General features: G+C 35.6%; 1 protein-coding gene across 1 annotated transcript; it reads right to left on the reverse strand.

Moving 5' to 3' along the window:
- Nucleotides 1–3,889: 3,889 nt before the first annotated feature.
- Nucleotides 3,890–20,046, reverse strand: LOC148300773 (uncharacterized). Its single transcript, XM_088274339.1, has 7 exons — nt 19,884–20,046; nt 18,759–18,954; nt 15,784–15,870; nt 13,311–13,431; nt 10,865–11,154; nt 9,138–9,259; nt 3,890–9,063 (listed from the first exon to the last, which is right to left on the reverse strand). Exons 1-7 carry the CDS (start codon nt 20,016–20,018, stop codon nt 8,872–8,874), a joined length of 1,143 nt encoding a protein of 380 aa, XP_088130465.1. The 5' UTR covers nt 20,019–20,046; the 3' UTR covers nt 3,890–8,871.
- Between the last annotated feature and the right edge of the window lie 2,046 nt (nt 20,047–22,092).

Genomic DNA, 22,092 nt, shown 5'->3' on the forward strand with positions numbered 1-22,092 from the left:
ATATGTGAAAGTTATATCGTGCAATTATAACATTTTTGTATGCATATTAATTATACTTATTGTTTGTTCAAAAACTGAACCATTTAATTTGGTCGCTTGTTATAGTATATAATAGTAAAATGATTATACACTTTATAATTTTTTTTATTTACTAAGTAGACGTTTGAAATATGAATTGTAATCAAATCCTCAATCAGAGTTGATTACAATATGTCTCCGACTCGGAAATAATTACAAATATGTACCTGTATAAACAAATGTGTGAAACTCCAAAAAAACAAGACAGTTATATCTTTCTCTTGCCTGATGCGGATACGGAATTACCAAACATGTTACGTTTCCATGTCATGTTAATGTAACATACGTTTTCATGCTATTATATTAAACCATATCCGCTCCCTAGGCGGATCATATGGAGTCTCCAGGCTTTTCTGTCGGCTGCCCTTGCATCCTCCCAAGTCAGATCCGCGTCCCGAAGTTCTGACGTGAACTACCGACGATTTGTCAGCAGTGGTCGTCCTGGGCGGCGCAAACCTGATGCCTTGTAAAAGAGGCAAGCTTGATGGCGGCTCTCGGGAGGCATGCGGAGTACATGGCCAAGCCATGAATCGCTGAATCGCCTTTTCTTGTGTTAATGAAAACTATTATTTTTTTATGTTAACACATTTCGGACGGGTGTTTCTTATTGCCTATGGACCGCTGGTGACAAGATTTGATAATTGTGTACATAAAGTTTAGACCTTTAAAAAGAAATTGGTATAAAAACATTAAATAATTCCTTCTTTTCTGACTTTGAAATGAGGCCGGCGCAGAAGGTAAAAATACACTTCCCGTCTTTAAGCATCAATCGACCGAACAGGTAGAAATACCAATCCTGTCCTAAGTCTTTTAATTATTAAAATTGTGTTTTTATGTCATTACGTTTTCTATTTTAGAATTTTTAAAATTAATTCATCTTTTTTATTATAAGTTGAAATTGAATATCTAATACATGAACCTAAACATATGAAATGAACGCTAATAAATTGATCACGGATTGTAATAAATATTTCTCCTTTAAAAAAACTGGATAAGTTTCACATATCAATATGGACATGTTTGGTAATTATATATACATTACCTAAATATACGAGGGTCATCTGGAAAGTAGTATGTACCCGTTTGGGAATATAAAAAAAAAGTTGTAAAGAACATACCTTAAACTAGTTCTCTCCATAGTCCAAATTTAAGCATTTGTACATTAAGACGTGTGACAAGTTTTTGTATCCCAATGTCCATATTCCTCCGCCACCAGTGTATGGGTACTACTTTCTGGATGACCCACGAGTGATATATAAATTATGAGATCTCAGCTATTATAGCGAGCAATGAAGCATTCATTTTTTTAAACTCCCATATTGGTTATTTATCGTATTAAGGTAGGGACTGACCGGAGCGTCGCTCGTGGCGAGCGCTTCGACTATGGTTGGAGCGCTCGGCTCACTTTACTGACTACACGCGAATGCTCGCATCGTAACGTGTTACGTTAAGACGAAATGGCTCTGGTCAGTCCCCACCATTACAAGATTGGCAATATTATTCAGTGAATTAGTTCTGTAGAAGTGTACTTCTTCTAAGAAAGTCAAAAATTCCTATAAAATATTAAATCACCATTTATTATTTTGTTGAATGATTTATTTCACTTAATTATAAAGGAGTTATTGCTGTTTATTAGTGATAGAACCCTCATTAGATAAATAAAAAAGGAATTCTTAATTAGACTTTTTCTTTACAGCCAAATATTCGATAAATACAAATAGTGAACAGGTTTTGGCTTTAAAATTAGAATTGGTTTAAAAAAAAAACACCATTGGTGAATGTTGACATGATCACACAGTAAAGACTGTTTTTAATGAATATTTTAAATAAAAAGGGAACTTCCCTAGTGAGGCTGTTAGTTTGAACTAAAAATATGCTTTTTATAAGCTTGTGCTGTTGTTTTTAAGGAAATTTGTGTTGTTTCTTTTGTAGGTAGCCATCTGTATGGTGTAAATGAAATGCATAATTGGAAATATGCGCACGGTTAAAATCAGTTTAAAAAATCCGACATTTTATATATGCTCTTCGAGTTATGGCCAAAATTCCAATTACAGTGGTTCAAATTTACTGTAATTTCTTTCCTTACCTGTTATATGAGCTTTATTCTAGATCCAAAAAAAAGACACTTTGAGTATATAAACTTTTATTAAAAAATATATATAAATGGGGACATTTCATAAAACATGTTGAAGGTGAGATCAAGTGTAACCTGCCGAAGAAGCTGTAACATTCTTATTTGTAAGTACACACATTTTTACAAATTCTCAGATGTTAGCATATGTTCAAATTTTGTATATTTGTCCCATGATATTAAAGTCTTTTCCACTGACTAACCCTTAACCCTTAACCCTTGTCCGCCTTCGTAGTGTAATGGTCAGCACGCTCGGCTACCGTTCTGGAGGTCCCGGGTTCGATTCCCAAGGGGGGTAAAAATAAATATAAGTGATTTTTTCACTGTACATTAAGTTGCAAATTGGAAGCATATTATTACCAAGACTGACGTTGAGCAACGCGCGTATCATTCGACGCTACACCTAATACTTTGACTGATGAGTTTTAATGAAGATAAATAAAAAATAATAATTAAACCCTTATCCGCACCCCAATGGTGCATAGGGCACTGCGTCATATAAACGCAGTGTTATCTTGATCGTTTACACATGAAGGAAAGGTGATCAGCCCTCCGCTTCAGGTACCAGTCCAGGGTAAAATTGAATAAATATTACAGTGAAAAAATCACTAATATTTATTTGACCCCCCTGGGAATCGAACCCGGGACCTCCAGAACGGTAGCTGAGCGTGCGGACCATTACACTACGGAGGCGGACAAATAAAAATTAAACTCATTAAAGTGGTATATTCAAGTGTTTAATTTTAATAAAATAATCATGTCATTCCACAAAGTTAATGCCGAATCAATAAATAATACAGTAATTTGAGCATTTTATCAAAGGTGATTTGCAGTTTAAATATATCGTAAACTTACATTAAACAAGTTACACTTGATCTGTGCCTCACTCTTTATATAATTTAAACATTAAAATTTCTCATTAGTTATAAAAATATAATATTAACGTCAAAAATAGTCCAAAGTGAAGAGAGGGCTACTAAAAACTTCACTCTGGTCTACTTTATATATTTATATATGCATAGGTTGTTTTTTTTTTAGAGGTAAAATTCAAATTTCCCGCAATAAGGCATTTTAAGGCGGGTGATATGCGGCAGCATAGCACCCGCCATGTGGCATGTTGCGCCATTTTACTGAAACTAGCTCTGTGATGTCAATGCCATTCAACTGAGGTACAAAGAAGTCAGTAATCATGGTTCTGAAGCGCTCTCTATTGACCGTAACATTCTGGCCAGCATCGTCTTTAAAAAAACACGGGCCAATGATTCCACCCGGCCATACAAAACACCAAACAGTGACTTTTAATGGATGTAAGGACGTCTCCACAAAGGTTTCCGGGGTTTCTCCACTTCAAATTCGGCAATTCTGCTTATATTGACATTCCATTTAACCAAAAATGTGCCTCATCAGTGAACAAACTTGTGCGTTGAAAAAGAGGATCAAGGTAAATATTATTTCGGCCCATTCATCGAACCTACGATGCGCATAATCATCATTCATTCATGGCGAAATAGCATAACATGACTATAAATCAACTATTATTAGATTAAAACCAATATTTTTAGCTTTTCCACTTTTTTTATTTGACCAGCAACCGGGTTTTGTCGTTACCGACATCATCAGACATCACCAGTCTGATGATGTCGGTAACGACGAAACCCGGTCGCTGGTCAAATAAAAAAAGTGGAAAAGCTAAAAATATTGGTTTTATACATAAAACCCTAATCCGCACCCGAATGGTGCATAGGGCACTGTGTCATTTAACGCAGTGTTATCTTGATTGTTTTTTTTTACACATGAAGGAAAGGTGATCAACCCTCCGCTTCAGGTACCAGTCCATGGTAATATTGAATAAATATTACAGTGAAAAAATCACTAATATTTATATTACCCCCCTTGGGAATCGAACCTGGGACCTACAAAACGGTAGCAGAGCGTGCTGACCATTACACTACGGAGGCGGACAAAAATATTGGTTTTAATCTAATAATAAATTAAAAATGCAATTCCATCACGAAGTGTCAGTGGATAAAATAAATCTATTATAAATCAACCGTCGAATTGGCAGTGTGTAGAAAAACAATGTTATCAGTTTAAAATCCAAACATCTAAAAAAACCACCTATATATCTTAATATAAAGCACAAATTCACCAATGTAAGATAGAAACATTTTTGCTTAAATATGTATGAATACACTGAACTCCTTATTCACACGATAGATACGTTCCACGCGTTACCGTGCAAAGGAAAAGTATACTTAAATAATAATAAAATATATTATTTTTGACATCTCATCAAAGATGAAGAAGAATATGGAAGTCTGGGCATTTACGGGGCTGACGACCGTCATAGGCTGGTTTAAGTGATCACTTTACACATGTGTAACATTCACCAATTCTACCCATTACTGACATGTGTGTGATTGAAATCCAGGATATGGACCTCACATACTAATATAAGAGTTTCTGCTTAATAAAGAGCTTCTTTACATCTCACCAATAGATGTCTTTAGTGAAGTTCTAGTGATTCAAGAACAAGGTTTCTAAATTGGTTCATATATATAGAACTTCCAAGAATTTGAGTAGTGTGGTTGTCAATAATGGGTAGAATTGGTGAATGTTACACGTGTGTAAAGTGATCACTTAAACCAGCCTATGACGGTCGTCAGCCCCGTAAATGCCCAGACTTCCATATTCTTCTTCATCTTTGATGAGATGTCAAAAAATAATATGAAAATAACTCCTGTAATTGGAGACAATCCAGATTTTGTGAACAAGTATTTGGACACACTCAAAATGTTGTAAATAATAAAATATAGTGGATAGTATTTCTAGTACAAAAATCTATTCAGGATATCAAAATATAAAATTCTTTATTGCTTATCAAATCTTAATTTTAATTAAAAAATAATTTTTAAAATTATTCACCTAGCCCCCTTCCGCATACCTCTCTGCGTTTGCACTGAGTATGTGCCCTATGGTATGTACTGAGTAGTTACTTAAAGCGTAAGGGAGTTCGGTATATTTGAATCAATCAAAAGGGTCTTTTTTTAAATGTATTGAACATTAAAAGCGACTTTATAGTTTTAATGATGTTACTGATATAAAATAAAATTGCCATTTATAAAATAATTTTCTGCTTTAAAAATGACAATATTTTTAACATTTTGCCATTGGTTTACATTCACAAAGCATCACGGGGTTGACCTTATGATGGTACATATTATGCAGAAAGGAACCAGACCACATTCCACTGGTTAATGAGGTTTTAAGTTTGGCATTCCAAACTTTAAAATGAATATATGAACTTGTTCATTAGTGGATTAAAAAGTGTAACTGTTTCTTATATATGAAAGAACTTTTTTAAAATCCATTTTTAACTAATGTTTTAATCAGTAAATACCACTTTCATCAAAAGTGGTATTTACCAAGTAAAACATAAATTAAAAATGGATAGATTTTACCACAAAGTGACTGCCGAATCAATCAATGAAAATAATAGTTCCTTCCTACCTTTATATAGTTCCTCATATTACGCAGTCTAATACAATAACTTCTTCAATCTCTTATTCGCACCCAATGGTGCATAGGGCACCGCATCGTATCGACGCATTGTTATCTTGACCGTTAATTGCACAAAAGCAAGATGATCAGTCTTGCGATTCTTGTGTCCCGGGTGATAATATGAGAATCAGAGATCAATATGAGAATCACTTGTATTTGTTTTGATCCCCTGGGAATCGAACCCGGGACTACAGCATGGTAGCCAAATGCGCTAACCATTACACTGTACATTAAATATTTTGGGTTATACAGAAATACCTTTAAAATTATTGTTTTAAAATTCTTACTGGTTTAAAATTTATAATCATTGCCCCGTCACAGTAGTACGGCTGTCCAAACTCAAAACACAGTAAGGGACATTTTTTTTGTAGTACGTTTTTTTTGCATTTTTGGATTAAGTAGATTCTACTTAGTCCAAAAATGCAAAAAAACGTACTTAAAAAAAATGTCCCTTACTGTGTTTTAAGTTTGGACAGCCGAGTACCCAATTTGTACCCGAGGCAAAAGTGTAAACATTTCATTGTAATTTTTAAAAATAATTAATTGTTAAAACAATAAAGAAATACCTAAAAAGACCCTTTTGATTTTTAACAAGAGTACAATGAACAGCGATGTTGATAATCTAATAAAAATATATCATTTACACAAACGTAGTACGTAAGTATTTTGTAATTGCAATTTCACCATCACAATTTAGTACAATTCATTTGAAAAGGGAATGTCAATAGGTAATGTTAAAATTTAATCATAATTACACTAGTCATGATATTATATGGGCGTTTGTGCACTACGCGGAATTTTACTGTCCGACACGTCAGTTAGCATATAAAACGGATGATTGGCTTGTGCTTTTGTCCCATCTTTCTTCAGATCGGTGCGTGAACATGTTGTGCGTAAATGCGATCACGCTAAACTATCGTAGTCGCTTTTTTCAAAACCGGACTGCCAGACGGTAAAATTCCGTGCAGTGCACAAGCGGCTTAAGTCTAATTAAAAGGAAGAAAAAATCATTTATTTTCTCATTTCACCCTTTCCAAAAATATTACAGTATTTCTGTAATACTACAGTAAGTCCTCTACTAATGTGATAATTGCGTTCCGAAGGTTTTCATATAAGTCAAAAAAAAAATATTGTGATACATATATGGTGTGTATAATATGCACCAATTTTATGGATATAGTTCATATCGCTCACTCCTTTCAACAACGTCATATATCAAAAAACTTGATTTTTCAGGAGATCATTTTTAAAGTTTAAGAACATAATAAAATGTATTAAAAATAAATATCAAGCCCTTATTGAAATTTTTACTATGCAGCAGATCTTTTTAAGTAAAACTTGAAGGTTTTTTCTCCATTTGAAAATTATTTAGTATATTTAAAAAAATAATTAAACAATACCTTTTCTTCAAAATGCAAAAACAACACGTTCTGCCCTGTAGCGGGTAAATATTAAGTAAAAAATATGCCGCTTTTACTGGGATATAGTACATTTTCTAGCCATTCCGAAAACATGCACAACTTAAAATCGATAATTTATGATTTATGACGTTGTTGAAAGGAGTGAGCGATATGTGAAAACAGAATAGATCTACATGCGTAGAAAATGCAAACGTGGAAAGAATCTCGATCGCAACACACACATAACTGACAAGGGAGAAATCTAAATTATGATTTAGTCATTAATCACTTCCTGTGGACAGAAAAGGTGGAGGAAAAAGATGCAAGGCAAATATTTTACTTTTAAAATGGTGTAAGTACTCACGTAAGTTGTGGACTTACTGTGTTTTGCATTTATTATCGATATGACTATATAAAGCACATTTTTAAGGCACAAAAGATTCAGCTCCATCGAGATTTATCATATTTTAAATTGTAGAACCATTTGTACTCATACTCGGTGTCCAAAAGTAACAAAATATATTTTTTACCGCACGCCTATTGGTCGCGGCGTGTTGGAGCGGAAAATTTACATGACTACGTCTCATGACGTATGGAATCGAAAGTAGAGCGGACACCGTAGGCACAAAAAACGCGCCTAAGAGTGTCAGAAATAAAGACTCTAAGAAGCATATCTGGCAAGAGTCTACGAGACGGAATAAGAAACGCCAGGACAAGGGAAATATGCGAGATGGAAAATGTCGTCAGGTGGGGAAGACAACGAAGGATACAATGGTATGCGCATGTGAGCTAGGCGCCGCTAGCGCAGCCGCCCTGCACTCCCGATCCAGCTCCATCAGATTTTTTTTATTTCTGAGGGTCAAAGGCACACTCGAAAGACCTGTATTTATCAATCTATCATATCGTGGGTATACTGGCAAACGTTAACTCTAAATTCACTGTACCCGCTACTAAATTTAAAGTCCGCCTCCGTAGTGTAATTGTCAGCACGCTCGGCTACCGTACTGGAGGTCCCGGGTTCGATTCCCAGGGGGGGTCAAATTTTGAATAAATATAAGAGTGATTTTTCACTCTTACCTTGGATTGGTAACAGAAGCGGAGGGCTGATCACCTTTCCTTCATGTGTTAATGATCAAGATAACATTGCGTTTATATGATGCAATGCCCTGCACCATTGGGGTGCGGATAAAGATTTGAATGAAATGAAAATTTAAAGTTGAATGTACTTAAATATGACATTTCAAACTACTTAGTGTTATTTTGCTAGTTTATAGAACGTTGAAAACTTTATAATATGCATCATTAAGTCAAAATTGCATATTTTTAAGTTAACGTTTTTTGCCAGCACACCCGGTATACGATATCTAATACAATCAAAGTTAAAATGTCTTTTAACCTTCTAAAGTTAAAATGACGTTAAAATATGTCAGACCATCGATCCAGTACCATCATTGTTCGAATAAAAACGATAATTAAAAATAAAATTTTAAAAATGACTTGGCCAACTCGGCTGTCCAAATTTAAAAAACACAGTAAGGGAAATTTTTTTGTAGTAGGTTTTTTTTGCATTTTTGGACTAAGTAGAGTCTAATGCAAAAAAAACCTACTACAAAAATAATGTCCCTTACTGTGTTTTAAATTTGGACAGCCGAACTATTGCTGCCATCTCTCCATCGCAGTTTCAGTGGCTTGTCACTCAGTTTAATTGTCGAACGTGAGAAGAAAAATGTCCCTTCTCGTGCGTATGAAGATGGTGTAGCAGTGCTCCTCTTCGTACGCGTCCAGCCCGCTGATGGGTTCAGAGTCCCCGTTGCGCAGTATGTGCTGATACGAAGGAATCCCCAAATCCGTCACTTGAGGGTCCGTGAAGTCTATGAGGTGGTAAAAATTTACCTGGAAAAGTAAATATATAGCAAAAATACCACAACTGAGCAAGGTCCATTTTTATAATTTAAAGGTCATCGTACCTCGCCCCAATAAGTTCCGATTATCAAAATATTAGCGTGTATTAAAATACACGTTATATCCATATTGACCGTCAAGTATTTGGAATCGCCATTTTCCAAACAAATGTATAGCTGCGTAGAGTCTGAAATTAAAAGAGGCGGTGAAATCAACTAAAAATGGTAATTATTTATTGATTTGGCGTTTAATTTGTAGAACTCCATTTTAATTTATGTATTACTTTTAAATCAAACACAGATTTTTTTGAGTCTACTAAGTTGTATTTTATTAACCTTTTAAACGCGTTAACTTTGTTCCTAAGAGACGCCCGTGCGCGGCGTATTTCGCCGTTTTTTAAATAATTACTTTTATCATGTATTTAGTTATGAAACGATTTATTTTCCTAAACAAAAACGTTCAATGGGATTCATTGTGCCTTTTTGGTACTCTATAATACACGTGTGTCACATTATTCTTGAAATATATCGTAATATAAACAAATTAGATCGTAACATAAATAAATCAAAGCACGCATCGTGTGTCACTCTTACCCACTGGCGATGCGTAGCGTCGAGAGTGAGACAGATATAGGGCATGATTATGGTGCGGACTAATTACCGACCGCAAGAAAAATCAGGGATCTGTTCTTTTATTTATCCTTGTGATGTTACAAATTATTAGTCAGATATTTCAACAGATGTCATAAGGCCGAGGATTGACGTATTATTTTATCCAATGTTCCACACCATGAAAAAATCCCTCCAAGTTGAACTGAGGTTCGAAACTTGGAGCAAAGTGAAAACACAAACGCTTATGTCAGCCGCGTATGGGGCATGTCTTGTAAAAACACATACGCTTATGCGAGCCGCGTGGATCCGGTTAACAAAAACACATAAAAAATTATAATGTGACAATTGTTTCGCCTTGTTAGGGCATTATCAAACGAATGTCATTCGTTTGATAATGCCCTAACAAGGCGAAACAATTGTCACAATATTGTTAATAAAATACAACTTAGTAGATTCAAAAAATCTGTGTTTGATTTAAAATTAATACATAAACATAAAAAAATGGTAATGTTTTAACTTAGACCTAGATTCGTGATAATTCCATGTATGTATTCGCAACCTTTCCTCTTCGGACTAACAACTTCAAAGTGTAATTTTTAAAATGATATTATACTTTGTTACATTTACATTACAGAAACAGAAAACAGCACATTTTTGTGATTTTTTAGAAGGGAAAGGAATAAATTAATTTTGAGGTATATTTAGTGAATAAAAAAAAATAATTGAAGAATAAAAAAATATATATATCATCAAATCACAAGTGACCGCGAACCCAATTCCCACCTGTACAATGTTTTTTGGCTACTTGCGCTCTACCAAAAGTAAGCAAACAGAACACTTATGAGCATCTCTCGCTCTCTACCGACAGTTTGTAAAAGACGCTTTTGAGCGTAGCGTTTCCCGCAAACAACGTGTGACATGATAAATGACCCTTATATAAATTTGGGTCGAGTATTCCATAGGTTAGTGATTACCGCATTCGGCTAGCACACTAGAGGTCCTAGGAATACCGTTGTCTTTTTTGTTGTGTTCCCCGCCTAGCGACATTTTCCATCTCGCATATTTCTCTTATCCTGGTGTTCCATATTACAAGAGTAGAGTCATGCCAAATATGCATTTGAGATTTTTTTAAATTTAAATTATATTATAATACATAATGAATTGCAAGAAGCGATACTCACTGCTGTACATGAGGTTACATCCTCTGAAGAAATGAAAAACCTCCCGGTTGCAACTTCCCGCGGGCCACTGGAAGGTCCCGATCTGGAGCAGCCTGTGGTTCACGTACTTGAGCAGTTTGCCGGACTGGGTGATGATGTAAACGTTGTCATTGTAAACGTGGAAATACGACACGCGGTCCGACCCGAACCACCTCGCCAAGAACTGGGGCGGAGTGAACGCGTTGTTGGCCATGACACACTTGAATACCCTGCGATCTTGCGTTATATAGTGACAACAGGCGCCCCTCAAACTAAAACAAAATAACAATATTAATACTCTTCTTCTAACCCTTATCTGCACCCAATGGTGGATAGGGCACCGCATCATATTAACGCAGTGTTATCTTGGTCGTTAGTTACATGAAGACAAGGTGATCACGATAATCTTAATTATTATTAGTTGAGAGTGTTTTGGCTTGGCGCTGTACAGCGGCCGGCCAAAGCTGCTCCATAACTTTAAATAGATTCCCCCGGATATTTGCATCTCAAGTCCGTAATTTTTTGCATAAATAGAAATACTATGATAAGTGATAAATTAAAATAGCTTAAAGTGAAAAAAGTTCTACAGTTTAGGTGTTATTTGAGAAAAATGCATGAATAATGCAACACAAAAATGCATACGATAAGAAATAGAATAAGGAACACCAGGATAAGAGAAATATGCAAGATCCAAGATGTCGTTAGGTGGGGAAGACAACAAAGAAGACAATGGTAAGCGCATGTGAGGAGAATGCAACCATTCAGATTCCCCCACAATGCAAACACTGCATGGCCAACTTCAAGGTAGACCACCAACGAGATGGATTGACAGGAACATAAAAACAGGCCACAAGGCCCACACAACAAGCGGAAGAAGAGATGATTATATTGGATACTGGATTATTGAGCCTATGAATGAGATTTAAATTTTAAAGGTGTCTTGATATAAAATACATATCATTTTTTCCATTTTTATGAAAGAAGATGGAAGTCTTGACATCCCAGGGCTTATGACCAGCATTTGGCTAGCTTAAGTGTTCACTTTATACACTCGTGTACCGTTCACCACACTCCCCATTATTAAACATCCATATTGCATTAATTCTTGAAACCTGTTATATCGCTCACTCCTTTCAAGAACGTCATAAATCAAAATACATGATTTTTCAGGAGAATGTTTTTAAAGTTAAAAAATATAATACATTGTATTAAAAATAAATATCAAGCCACTTACTGAACTTTTTACTGTGCAACAGAACTTATTAGGTAAAACCTAAAAGTTTTTTCTCCTTTTGAAAAATATTTAGTATCTTTAAAAAAATAATTATACAATACCTTTTCTTCAAAATGCAAAAATAACACTTTCTGCCCTGTAGCGGGTAAATATTAAGTTAAAAATATGCCACTTTCGCTGGAATATAGCACATTTTCTGGGCATTCCGAAAACATGCACACCTAAAAATTGTCGTTTTTTTATTTATGACGTTCTCGAAAGGAGTGAGCGATATATGCAATCGTATCGAAAACCTTACCGCATACCGGTATCTAAGACTATTGCATATGTCATTCATTCATTCAAACCCTTATCCGCACCCCAATGGTGCATAGGGCACTGCCTCATACAAACGCAGTGTTATCTTGATCGTTTAGCACAAGAAGGAAAGGTGTTCAGCCCTCGTAATATGGAATAAATATTAGAGTGAAAAATCACAGCATTTGTAGAAGATGAGCATATGTGGAATGTTTAAATACATATTTTTAAACATGCAGATATAAGAATATGTTTTTTTTAACACGTTGAACGCCATGTGTGTTATATTTATAACTTATGCTTTGTTTGATCAAGCAGTTGAGTGAGTTATAACTCCAATCCAATTGGATACGCTTCACATTTGCCACGTAACGTAAATGCGTGTGGGTCCCGGGTCCTCGGGTTGTGGTCCCGTGGTTAGTATCGCGGACTCTCAAGTCATAGTTTCTCGGTTCGAACCCACTCTACCACAATTTGATACTTATTTCACATGATGAGCTGCTTAGGCTCACAGAAATAGTATGAAATTGAAATATTTGTGTAAATAATAAAAAACACACACATATTTCTCTTTTTCATATAAAAAAAAATGTATGCACATTCTGTGTGGCCCCTTGGACAAATTACCCACATTGGCCCACATTTTACTCTGAAAACTAATAAGTATGAATAAAATTACAGTTGTGGCCGCAAGGATCGTTTTGTTTTCTAATTTGGCAGTCAATGTGTTAATTTAAGGCAGCAGCAGGCACCTCAGTGGTTGGAGCGCTACGTGCAGCGCAGTCAAGGGATAACTGGAGAAGAGTCATTGCTTCTGCAAGGGTCACAACCCTCAGCAATGAGGATTAAGACGGAGAAGAAGAAGTGTTAATTATTTTCATTTATAGAATATCTAACCTGTAAAATTCCACATTATGTATAACCATTTTGGATGAATTTTCCACTTTGGTTTTCAGGTGTAAAGAATTGGTGCAGGCATGTACGGCAAGCATCTTATCAGTTTCATTATATTTTAAATCTAAACAGAAACCAACATATTATATAAATAAAATGGCGCAATTTATAAACTTAAAAATAAATGCGGATAGTCGAGAGTCCAGTGAGGGATGTGAGGTAAAATAAGGCAATATATTCTAATACAGTGGTTCTTAACCGTGTTGGAGGTGCCGAACACCACCAGTTTCAAATGCATTCACCAAACCCTTATTTGGAAAAGTTAAATATTATTTTTCAAATTCCATACATGGGTAAATATTATATTTATTGTTTCGGCATGCACTTTGTGGTAAGAGATGATGAAATTGTTAAATAAAAACACTTGATTTTTTCCACTTGAGTTTATTTTATTATAACGACTAGTTTCGGAAGCTATGCTTATATTTAGACTGTTTATATTTAGTCCGCCTCCGTAGTGTAATGGTCAGCACGCTAGGCTACCGTTCTGGAGGTCCCGGATTCGATTCCCAAGGGGGGCAAATAAATATAAGTGATTTTTTCACTGTAATATTTATTCGATATTATACCCTGGACTGGTACCTGAAGCGGAGGGCTGATCACCTTTCCTTCATGTGTAAAACGATCAAGATAACACTGCATTTATATGAAGCAGTGCCCTATGCACCATTGGGGTACGGATAATGGTTTTATTATTATTATATTTAGAACTGAAGATTGAAGCATAGCTCCCGAAACTAGTCTTCATAATAAAATAAACTCAAGTGGTAAAAAACAAGTGTTTTTCTTTTACAAATTTGGGTATATATTTATACATAGGTACATAAAATGAACAAAACCATTAAAAACAAAGAACAAAACCATTATTACATGATTTTTATATGAAAACAAAAACAAAATCATAAATATTTACTGCAAATACTTGAAAATAATGACTTCTGCTGTTGCATTTCAGAGACCAGTTCAGAAATACGCGGCTGTACCTTGTTACAATTACTATTTGACCATTGAGCATCAATCGACAACCTAAAAAGAGTTTACTATGCTATCGTACACTCACTACTACAGTATGGCATTATTGCATGGGGAGGCTCATACAACAACATACTGAACTCAGTGAAAATAGTACACAAAACCATAATTAAAGTTATCTTGAAAAAAAAACATATTTCCAACAAAATTATTATTTAAAAAATTTCAAGTCCCAAATATAGAATCCATTTATAAAAAAACCGCAGTTTTTCAAATACTAAAGGGTGACAACTATTTAAATTTAACAAAAAATTTATCATCGAGATTCTCAAACGATTTTTCTACTCCAAAATGCAACACCAAGCAATTTCGGCAAAACTTCAAATATTTGGCAATCAAACATTTCAATAAACTTCCCTAAAGAAATTAAAAAAATAGATGATATAAAAATCCTTAAGAAAAAAATTAAAGCTCTATACATTTAAATCTTTAAAAAATATATAAAAAAAACTATTATTTCTTTTATTATATAACATTAAACTACGAGTGTAAGTCCCTTTCCAAGCACAAGAGCACAGACTCTTTTATGGAGAGGCACAGCGAATCGAAATATAAAAGTTCTCCATATGTATAAATGATTCAAATGTATTATGTTATAAATAAAAATGTAAATATATTAAATGAATAAAAAAAAAATGTTGCAAGGAAACTATCACTTTTCTATTCTATGTGATTCCCCGATTTTGTAAATCACATTTCGCCATTGTAAAATTATAAAAGATTACAACACGTTATGACCAATAGTACATTTGTTACGAATTATTTCCATCCGTTTGAGTCCCATCCCAGTTAAAAAAGTGTAGGGTGCGGAGTACGAGGATTGTTTTAGCGTTTGTTTGAGCTCTTTCATTATTTTTTTGCTAGATTGATATATTCCTTTCAAATAATATACTAGATCTATTGGATAAATTAATGTAATGGATAAATTAATGTAATGGTCAGCACGCTCGGCTACCGTTCTGGAGGACCCGGGTTCGATTTCCAGGGGGGGTAAAAATATATTTATTCAATACTACCCTGGACTGGTGCCTGAAGCGGAGGGCTGATCACCTTTCCTTCATGTGTAAACGATCAAGATTACACAGCGTTTATATGACGCAGTGCCCTATGCACCATTGGGATGCGGATAAGGGTTTTATTATTATTGGATAAATTAAAATATCGTACGCCGTATCACTTTTCAAAATATCGTACAGTAAGTCGGGTGTGTGTTTTGACCTCCGCCGAACCCGGGAGACTGACTCACTGAACCCCCGGGGTTCCATCGAACCCAGGTTAAGAACCACTGTTAAATTGCGTTTTATTTCAAGTGTCTTTTATTTCAGTCTGTAGGTCTTAAAGTGTCACAATGGTAAAGTAAGTGACGTAATATCAAAATACTTACACTGTCCGCGAATCATATTTCCACAGCGTAGGGATTGGAAATCAAAAAACATTAGTGCTTCTCTCAGCGTGACAATAATTCTCCCATCTAAAAATAGTAAAATTTTATTTTCAAGATCCACATAAAAACAACATGATGATTAAAAATGAATACATTTACTAAATCTTATAATCAACTAAGATCAAATACCGCCTATCCAATGCCTGCATTGCTCCTATATTCTTATAATGCTGTGAAACATGCCACCTTACAAGGGCCCAGAGCAGCTGTGCACTGAGCTTTGAGAATAGGTGTCTGCAAATAATTTTAGGCGTACGGTGGTTTGATTTTGTGAGGAATGAAGAGATAAGGCGTAGGACCCAGCTGGTCTGACCCATCTTGGTCACAACTGTCAAGAAAAGGCGATTCAGTTGGCTTGGCCATGTACTCCGCATGCCTCCCGAGAGCCGCCATCAAGCTTGCCTCCTTAACAAGGTATCAAGTTCGCGCCGGCCAAGACGACCACTGCTGACAATTCGTTGGCAGTTCTCGTCTGAACTTCGGGATGCAGAACTGACTTGGGAGGATGCAAGGGAGCTGGCGGCCAACAGAAAACTGACTCCATATCTTCAAACCCCTATCCGCACCCCAATGGTGCATAGGGCACTGCATCATAAAAACGCAGTGTTGTTTATACATGAAGGAAAGGTGATCAGCCCTCCGCTTCAGGTAATGTTGAATAAATATTAAAGTGAAATGATCACTTGTATTTATTTGAACCCTCCCCCCCTGGGAATCGAACCCGGGACCTCCAGAACTGGCAGTTACACCACGGAGGCGGACAAAGACATACTCCACATAGGGAGCGGATATGGTTTATATTATGGCTTTTAAGAACAGTGTCCGTCGATGGTGTCCTCATACCAATGAGAACACCATCGACTTAATTAGAGTCCAGGTTTAATGCTTCTGATTATTTTATTGTTTTACCTTTTTATTGTGTTATATCTCTTAATGTATAAAATCTGATTATTAAAAAAAAAACCCCTATATTGTATTAACACATTGTAGTCGGGCGCTTCGAACAATAGACTCTAGCCTATAGCGGGTGTTTTTCGCGATTGGCGCAAAAATATATCGCTTTCTTAAAATTGACACAATTTCTAAACCAAATAATATTTTCGATTGAAATTTTCAAAGAAATCATAAATGACATTTGATCATCAAAAATAAATTATAATCATAATTTTTAATTAAGTATTCCGTATTTCACAATTTTAGAAGCATTGTAAACTATAAAAAATAGTCTTCCCCTCCGAGGTATCATTCCCTATACAATGCTAATATATTCAAATAATAACACACCAAACAGTAAACAAAACAGTGCGAGCGGTATGAAAAATAGTCCAATACGTGAAATGGCTCAAACTAAACTTGAGATTGAGATCGCATAAAAACTCTAGATTTCTGGGGATGCCTTTACAAGCGACACACTAGCCAATCTGGACAAGACATCTCAAATAACGTCAACAGACTATCGCCTAGCACCCAGGTAGCAGATTACCCTTCAACGCGTTTTATTTCACGCTGATAACAAACCCGGATATTGCCGTTTCCCGCCGATAACCGACAGTCGATAAAAACGGCATTTGCCGTGTCTTGCAGTTGACCGACAGTCCGCGAAAAACAGCAAATGCCGTGTCCTGACGACAACGTGTTAACATGTAAGTATTCCGGCTCAACACAGGCTATGCCTAAAGAGCCATACATATGATTAATAAAATATAAAAAATGTATCTATGTACCGTAGAACTTGATGTATGTACTTGAACTTCTGTGAAAAAAAATCTGTGACAATAAGTGTCACCTGTCAGGGAAACAACAGGGTAGATAAAATACGGATCTAAATATTTTTTTTGTACTGGGCTCAAGTAACACATCAAAGTTCAAGTAGCCCCGTTCTACGGTACCTAAAAAAAATATATGTATGTATCTATATATATATGTATATTTATATTCATTCATTCAAACCCTTATCCGCACCCCAATGGTGCATAGGGCACTGCATCATACAAACACAGTGTTATCTTGATCGTTAACACATGAGGGAAAGGTGATCAGCCCTCCGCTTCAGGTACCAGTCCAGGGTAATATGGATTAAATATTAGAGTGAAAAATCACATAACTAACTAACTAACTAACTAACCATCACGCCGCTTCTCCGCAGGGGTAGGCAGAGAGAATCGAACGCCACACCACTCTGTCCTTGCAAACATTCTTTGCCTCTTCTACATTCATGCATCTCCTCATACATACCCGACGATTATTACGACTCCTGACCCGGCCGCTTTCAAGTATTTGACATACCTGATTGTGCCAAGTTTTCCTCGGTCGTCCTCTGCTTCTTTTTCCAACTACATTCGCCTCATAAATTTGTTTAACCGTTCTTTCTTCACTCATACGCTCCACATGTCCAAACCATCTCAACACACCTTTCTTAATTTTATCGATAATGCTTATCTCAGCCTTACATTCTTTCCTTATTTCATCATTCGAACATCTATCAAACATCGTTTTGCCACACATTCGTCTGAGCGATCGCATTTCGACTGCATTCAGTCTGCTTTCATCCTTCTTTTTCCAACTCCATGCTTCGCTTCCATACATAAGGGTCGGAACCAGAACTCCATTGTGTACTGCCAGTTTAGCTTCCGCTGATAGATTTTTATTTGCTAAAACTGATTTTAGTGCACCATTCACTCTGTTCCCAGCATTCACTCTCCTTTCTATGTCTTTATCAATCTTTCCATCCCTAGAAAACATACTACCCAAATATATGAAATCATCTACCTGTTCCAAAATCTCCCCATTTACCAATATTTCAAAATCACATACCTACCTATTTAACGTTTTTTAATTATCGTGTAATTAAAAAGGGTTAAATAGGTAGTTTCAGTATATTTTCAAATGTCTCCAACTTTTGAAAGGACTTCTACCTCTAGTTATGGATAAATGTCGGATGGGAAATGAGTCCACGGTAGCGAGCTTGTAGCAGCTGGTCGTCGCGGAAGATATTCTCCTCCTCAAGTACCAGTTGCGGAATGCGGTTGCCCACGATATCCTGCCCCTGTAGTATATCTCCTTTACACCGCAGTCGAAGGACTTGCTAAAGTGCTCCCATACACTTGGATCCTGGAACAATTTTTTCAATATAATATAAAGGGTAGGCAGAGAGAATAGAACGCCACACCACTCTGTATTTGCAAACATTCTTCCCCTCTTCTACGTTCATGCATCTCCTCATACTTACCCGCTGATTATTTCGACTCCCTAACCTGACCGCTTTCAAGTATTAAGTATTCAAGCCTACCTGATCGTGCCAAGTTTTTCTCAGTCTTCCTCTGCTTCTTTTTGTACATTCGCTTCATAAATTATTAGTTAACAGTTATTCATAAGTTATTTAAATTTATAAGAATGACAAAACTTTTTTTTTTTAAATTTTTAATGACATTTCTTGGTGGAACTGCATTTTATATAATAAAATACTAACTTTGTAATTTATTCCGCATGAATTTTATTTGACCAGTCTGATGATGTCGGTAACGAGGAAACCCGGTTGCTGTGAAATTTCATTACAAAACTTTGAAAAAAAAATTTTTTTTCAATCTTATAAATTTAAAATAACTTACGAATAACTGTTAACTAATAATTAATGGAGCGAATGTAGTTGGAAAAAGGAGCAGAGGAAGACTGAGAAAAACTTTGCACGATCAGGTATGCTAAATACTTGAAAGCGGTCAGGTTAAAAAGTCGAAATAATCAGCGGGTAAGTATGAGGAAATGCATGAACGTGGAAGAGGCGAAGAATGTTTGCAAATAGAGTGGTGTGGCGTTCTATGTTAGTAATTTAGTTGAATAACTATAGGACTTTGATATGACCTTTGTGATAACTTTTAAAAATATGGATATGCTCATTTATCACCACTGCATATTTTAAGGACATAATAAACATTAAATTAACGCACAATTAATATTGTATGATTTAAATGTAAATAATACATATAATAATAACGAGTTTTTAATTATTTTTCAAGAAAAAACATGAAACTTTTTTTTATTACTTTAGATAGTTGATCCACGAGCAAGCACCAACTTCGGCAAACCCTCCTTGAAATTATGAAGGTTTCAGGATCTAAATTTTTCAGTATCAACTCGACTATCTCCGGTGGCATAAATATCTCGCCGAAAAAAGACATTTTAAATAAATTCGAAAACAAACAGCTTTCAAATTTATGACAATTTGACAGATTACAGAATATCCTTGGTTTTATTTCATAGACAAACGCGTGTCGAGGTATGTTTAGAAAAATGTTGAAATTAGTACCTAACTGTGAAAAATAGTACTAACTCAATTTCGGTATATTACAGCAGAGGTCCCCAACTTTTTTTTATCGTCGCGGACCTTTAAATGTTTGATAATTTTATCGCGACCCACTGAGGGGACGGGGAGGGGAGACATTGATTCTTTATATTAAATTAAGAATTTCAATTCAATTGTTTATAAACATGTCTTAAAATAAAATGCAGTTACACCAAAAAAAATCAATTTAAACACTTTAACTCAATAGAATGCTAAATGAATAAGAACCTTGAGTTTCATCTGGGGGGTAATAAAAAACAATGGCACACACTTGTGTCATGCTCATGTTCAGTTTATTCTGTTACTATGACTGCAGAAAGCTCCTCTTCACACAGATAGGATGTCAGAAATGGTAATAGGGATTTAAATGCTGTGGTGGCAATCTCAGCATATTCCGCCATGACTTTTCTAAGTTTTCTAAATTGCCGGTAGAATTATTGTCTGGCAAGTAGTTTTAAGGCAGCTGTCATTTACAATATCCAGCAGTTGATCTTCTTGCGCAGACGTGATAGATTCTCCTGGTTTGTGGACAAATGGGTCGCGGATCCATTACTTACCGGTTCGTGGGTCTTTTCTGGTGGGGAAGTAGAGCACGAAATATTTTAAAAACCAAGACAGGTGATTGGCACCTAGCAGGGCCTTGGCGCCCCGGGGATTGGGGATCATTGAATTACAAAAATCGGGAATAATCCACGAATGTACCAAAATTGACTCGAACCGCTTTACACTGAATTCATAATACACATTACAAAAATTTATTTTATTCTCTTCCTAAAACTTGAAAGAAATTAAATGAAATTTCAAGTCAAATATTTTTATTAAACAAAATCACAAATACTTCACAGATCTTCCAAAGATCCAGGGTTAGCATCATGGCAAATTATTAGTCTATTTGCAATGTTTATGATGTCTTAACAGAACTAATATTACACAAATAAAGCATTAAACCCAATTTTCATTAACCGGATCCACGCGGCTCGCATAACCATATGTGTTTTAACAAAACATGCCCCATACGCGGCTGACATAAGCGTATGTGTTTTTACTTTGCTCCAAGTTTCGAACCTCAGTTCAACTTGGAGGGATTTTTTCATGGTGTGGAACTTTGGATAAAATAATACGTCAATCCTCGGCCTTATAACATCTGTTGAAATATCTGACTAATAATTTGTAACATCACAAGGATAAATAAAAGAACAGATCCCTGATTTTTCTCGAGGTCGATAATTAGTCCGCTCCAAAATCATGCCCTATATCTGTCTCACTCTCGACGCTATGCATCGCCAGTGGGTAAGAGTGACACACGATGCGTGCTTTGATTTATTTATGTTACGATCTTATTTGTTTATATTAGGATATATTTCAAGAATAATGTGACACAAGTGTATTATAGAGTACCAAAAAGGCACAATGAATCCCATTGAATGTTTTTATTTAGGAAAATAAATAGTTTCTTAACTAAATACATGATAAAAGTAATCATTTAAAAAACAGCGAAATACCGCCGCGCACGGGCGTCTCACAGGAACAAAGTTAACGCGGTTAAAAGGTTAATCATGTATACTTATCTTTGAACAATTGTTCGAGTGGGTGTTTCAATTTTCTTCTTTTACCCTTTCAAACTCCTTTTCTTTAAAAATCCTTTAATCCAATACATTCCTGATTCAAGTAAAGGCAGCAGCAGGCACCTCGGTGGTTGGAGCGCTACGTGCATCGCAGTCAAGGGATAACTGGAGAATAGTCATTGCTTACACGAGGGTCACAATCCTCAGTAATGAGGAATAAGACGGAGAAGAGAATTCATGATATCGGTGTGTTATGGCTGAATGGACGTTTTATATTCATTTGTAAATACAAAGTAATAAGCAAGGCATATAGGTATCTAATCCCGAACTTACCTAAGATTGACA

This window comes from Brachycentrus maculatus, unplaced genomic scaffold (assembly GCF_059751285.1).
Source record: "Brachycentrus maculatus isolate JH-2025_06_01 unplaced genomic scaffold, ASM5975128v1 h1tg000657l, whole genome shotgun sequence".
Lineage (NCBI taxonomy): Eukaryota > Metazoa > Arthropoda > Insecta > Trichoptera > Brachycentridae > Brachycentrus > Brachycentrus maculatus.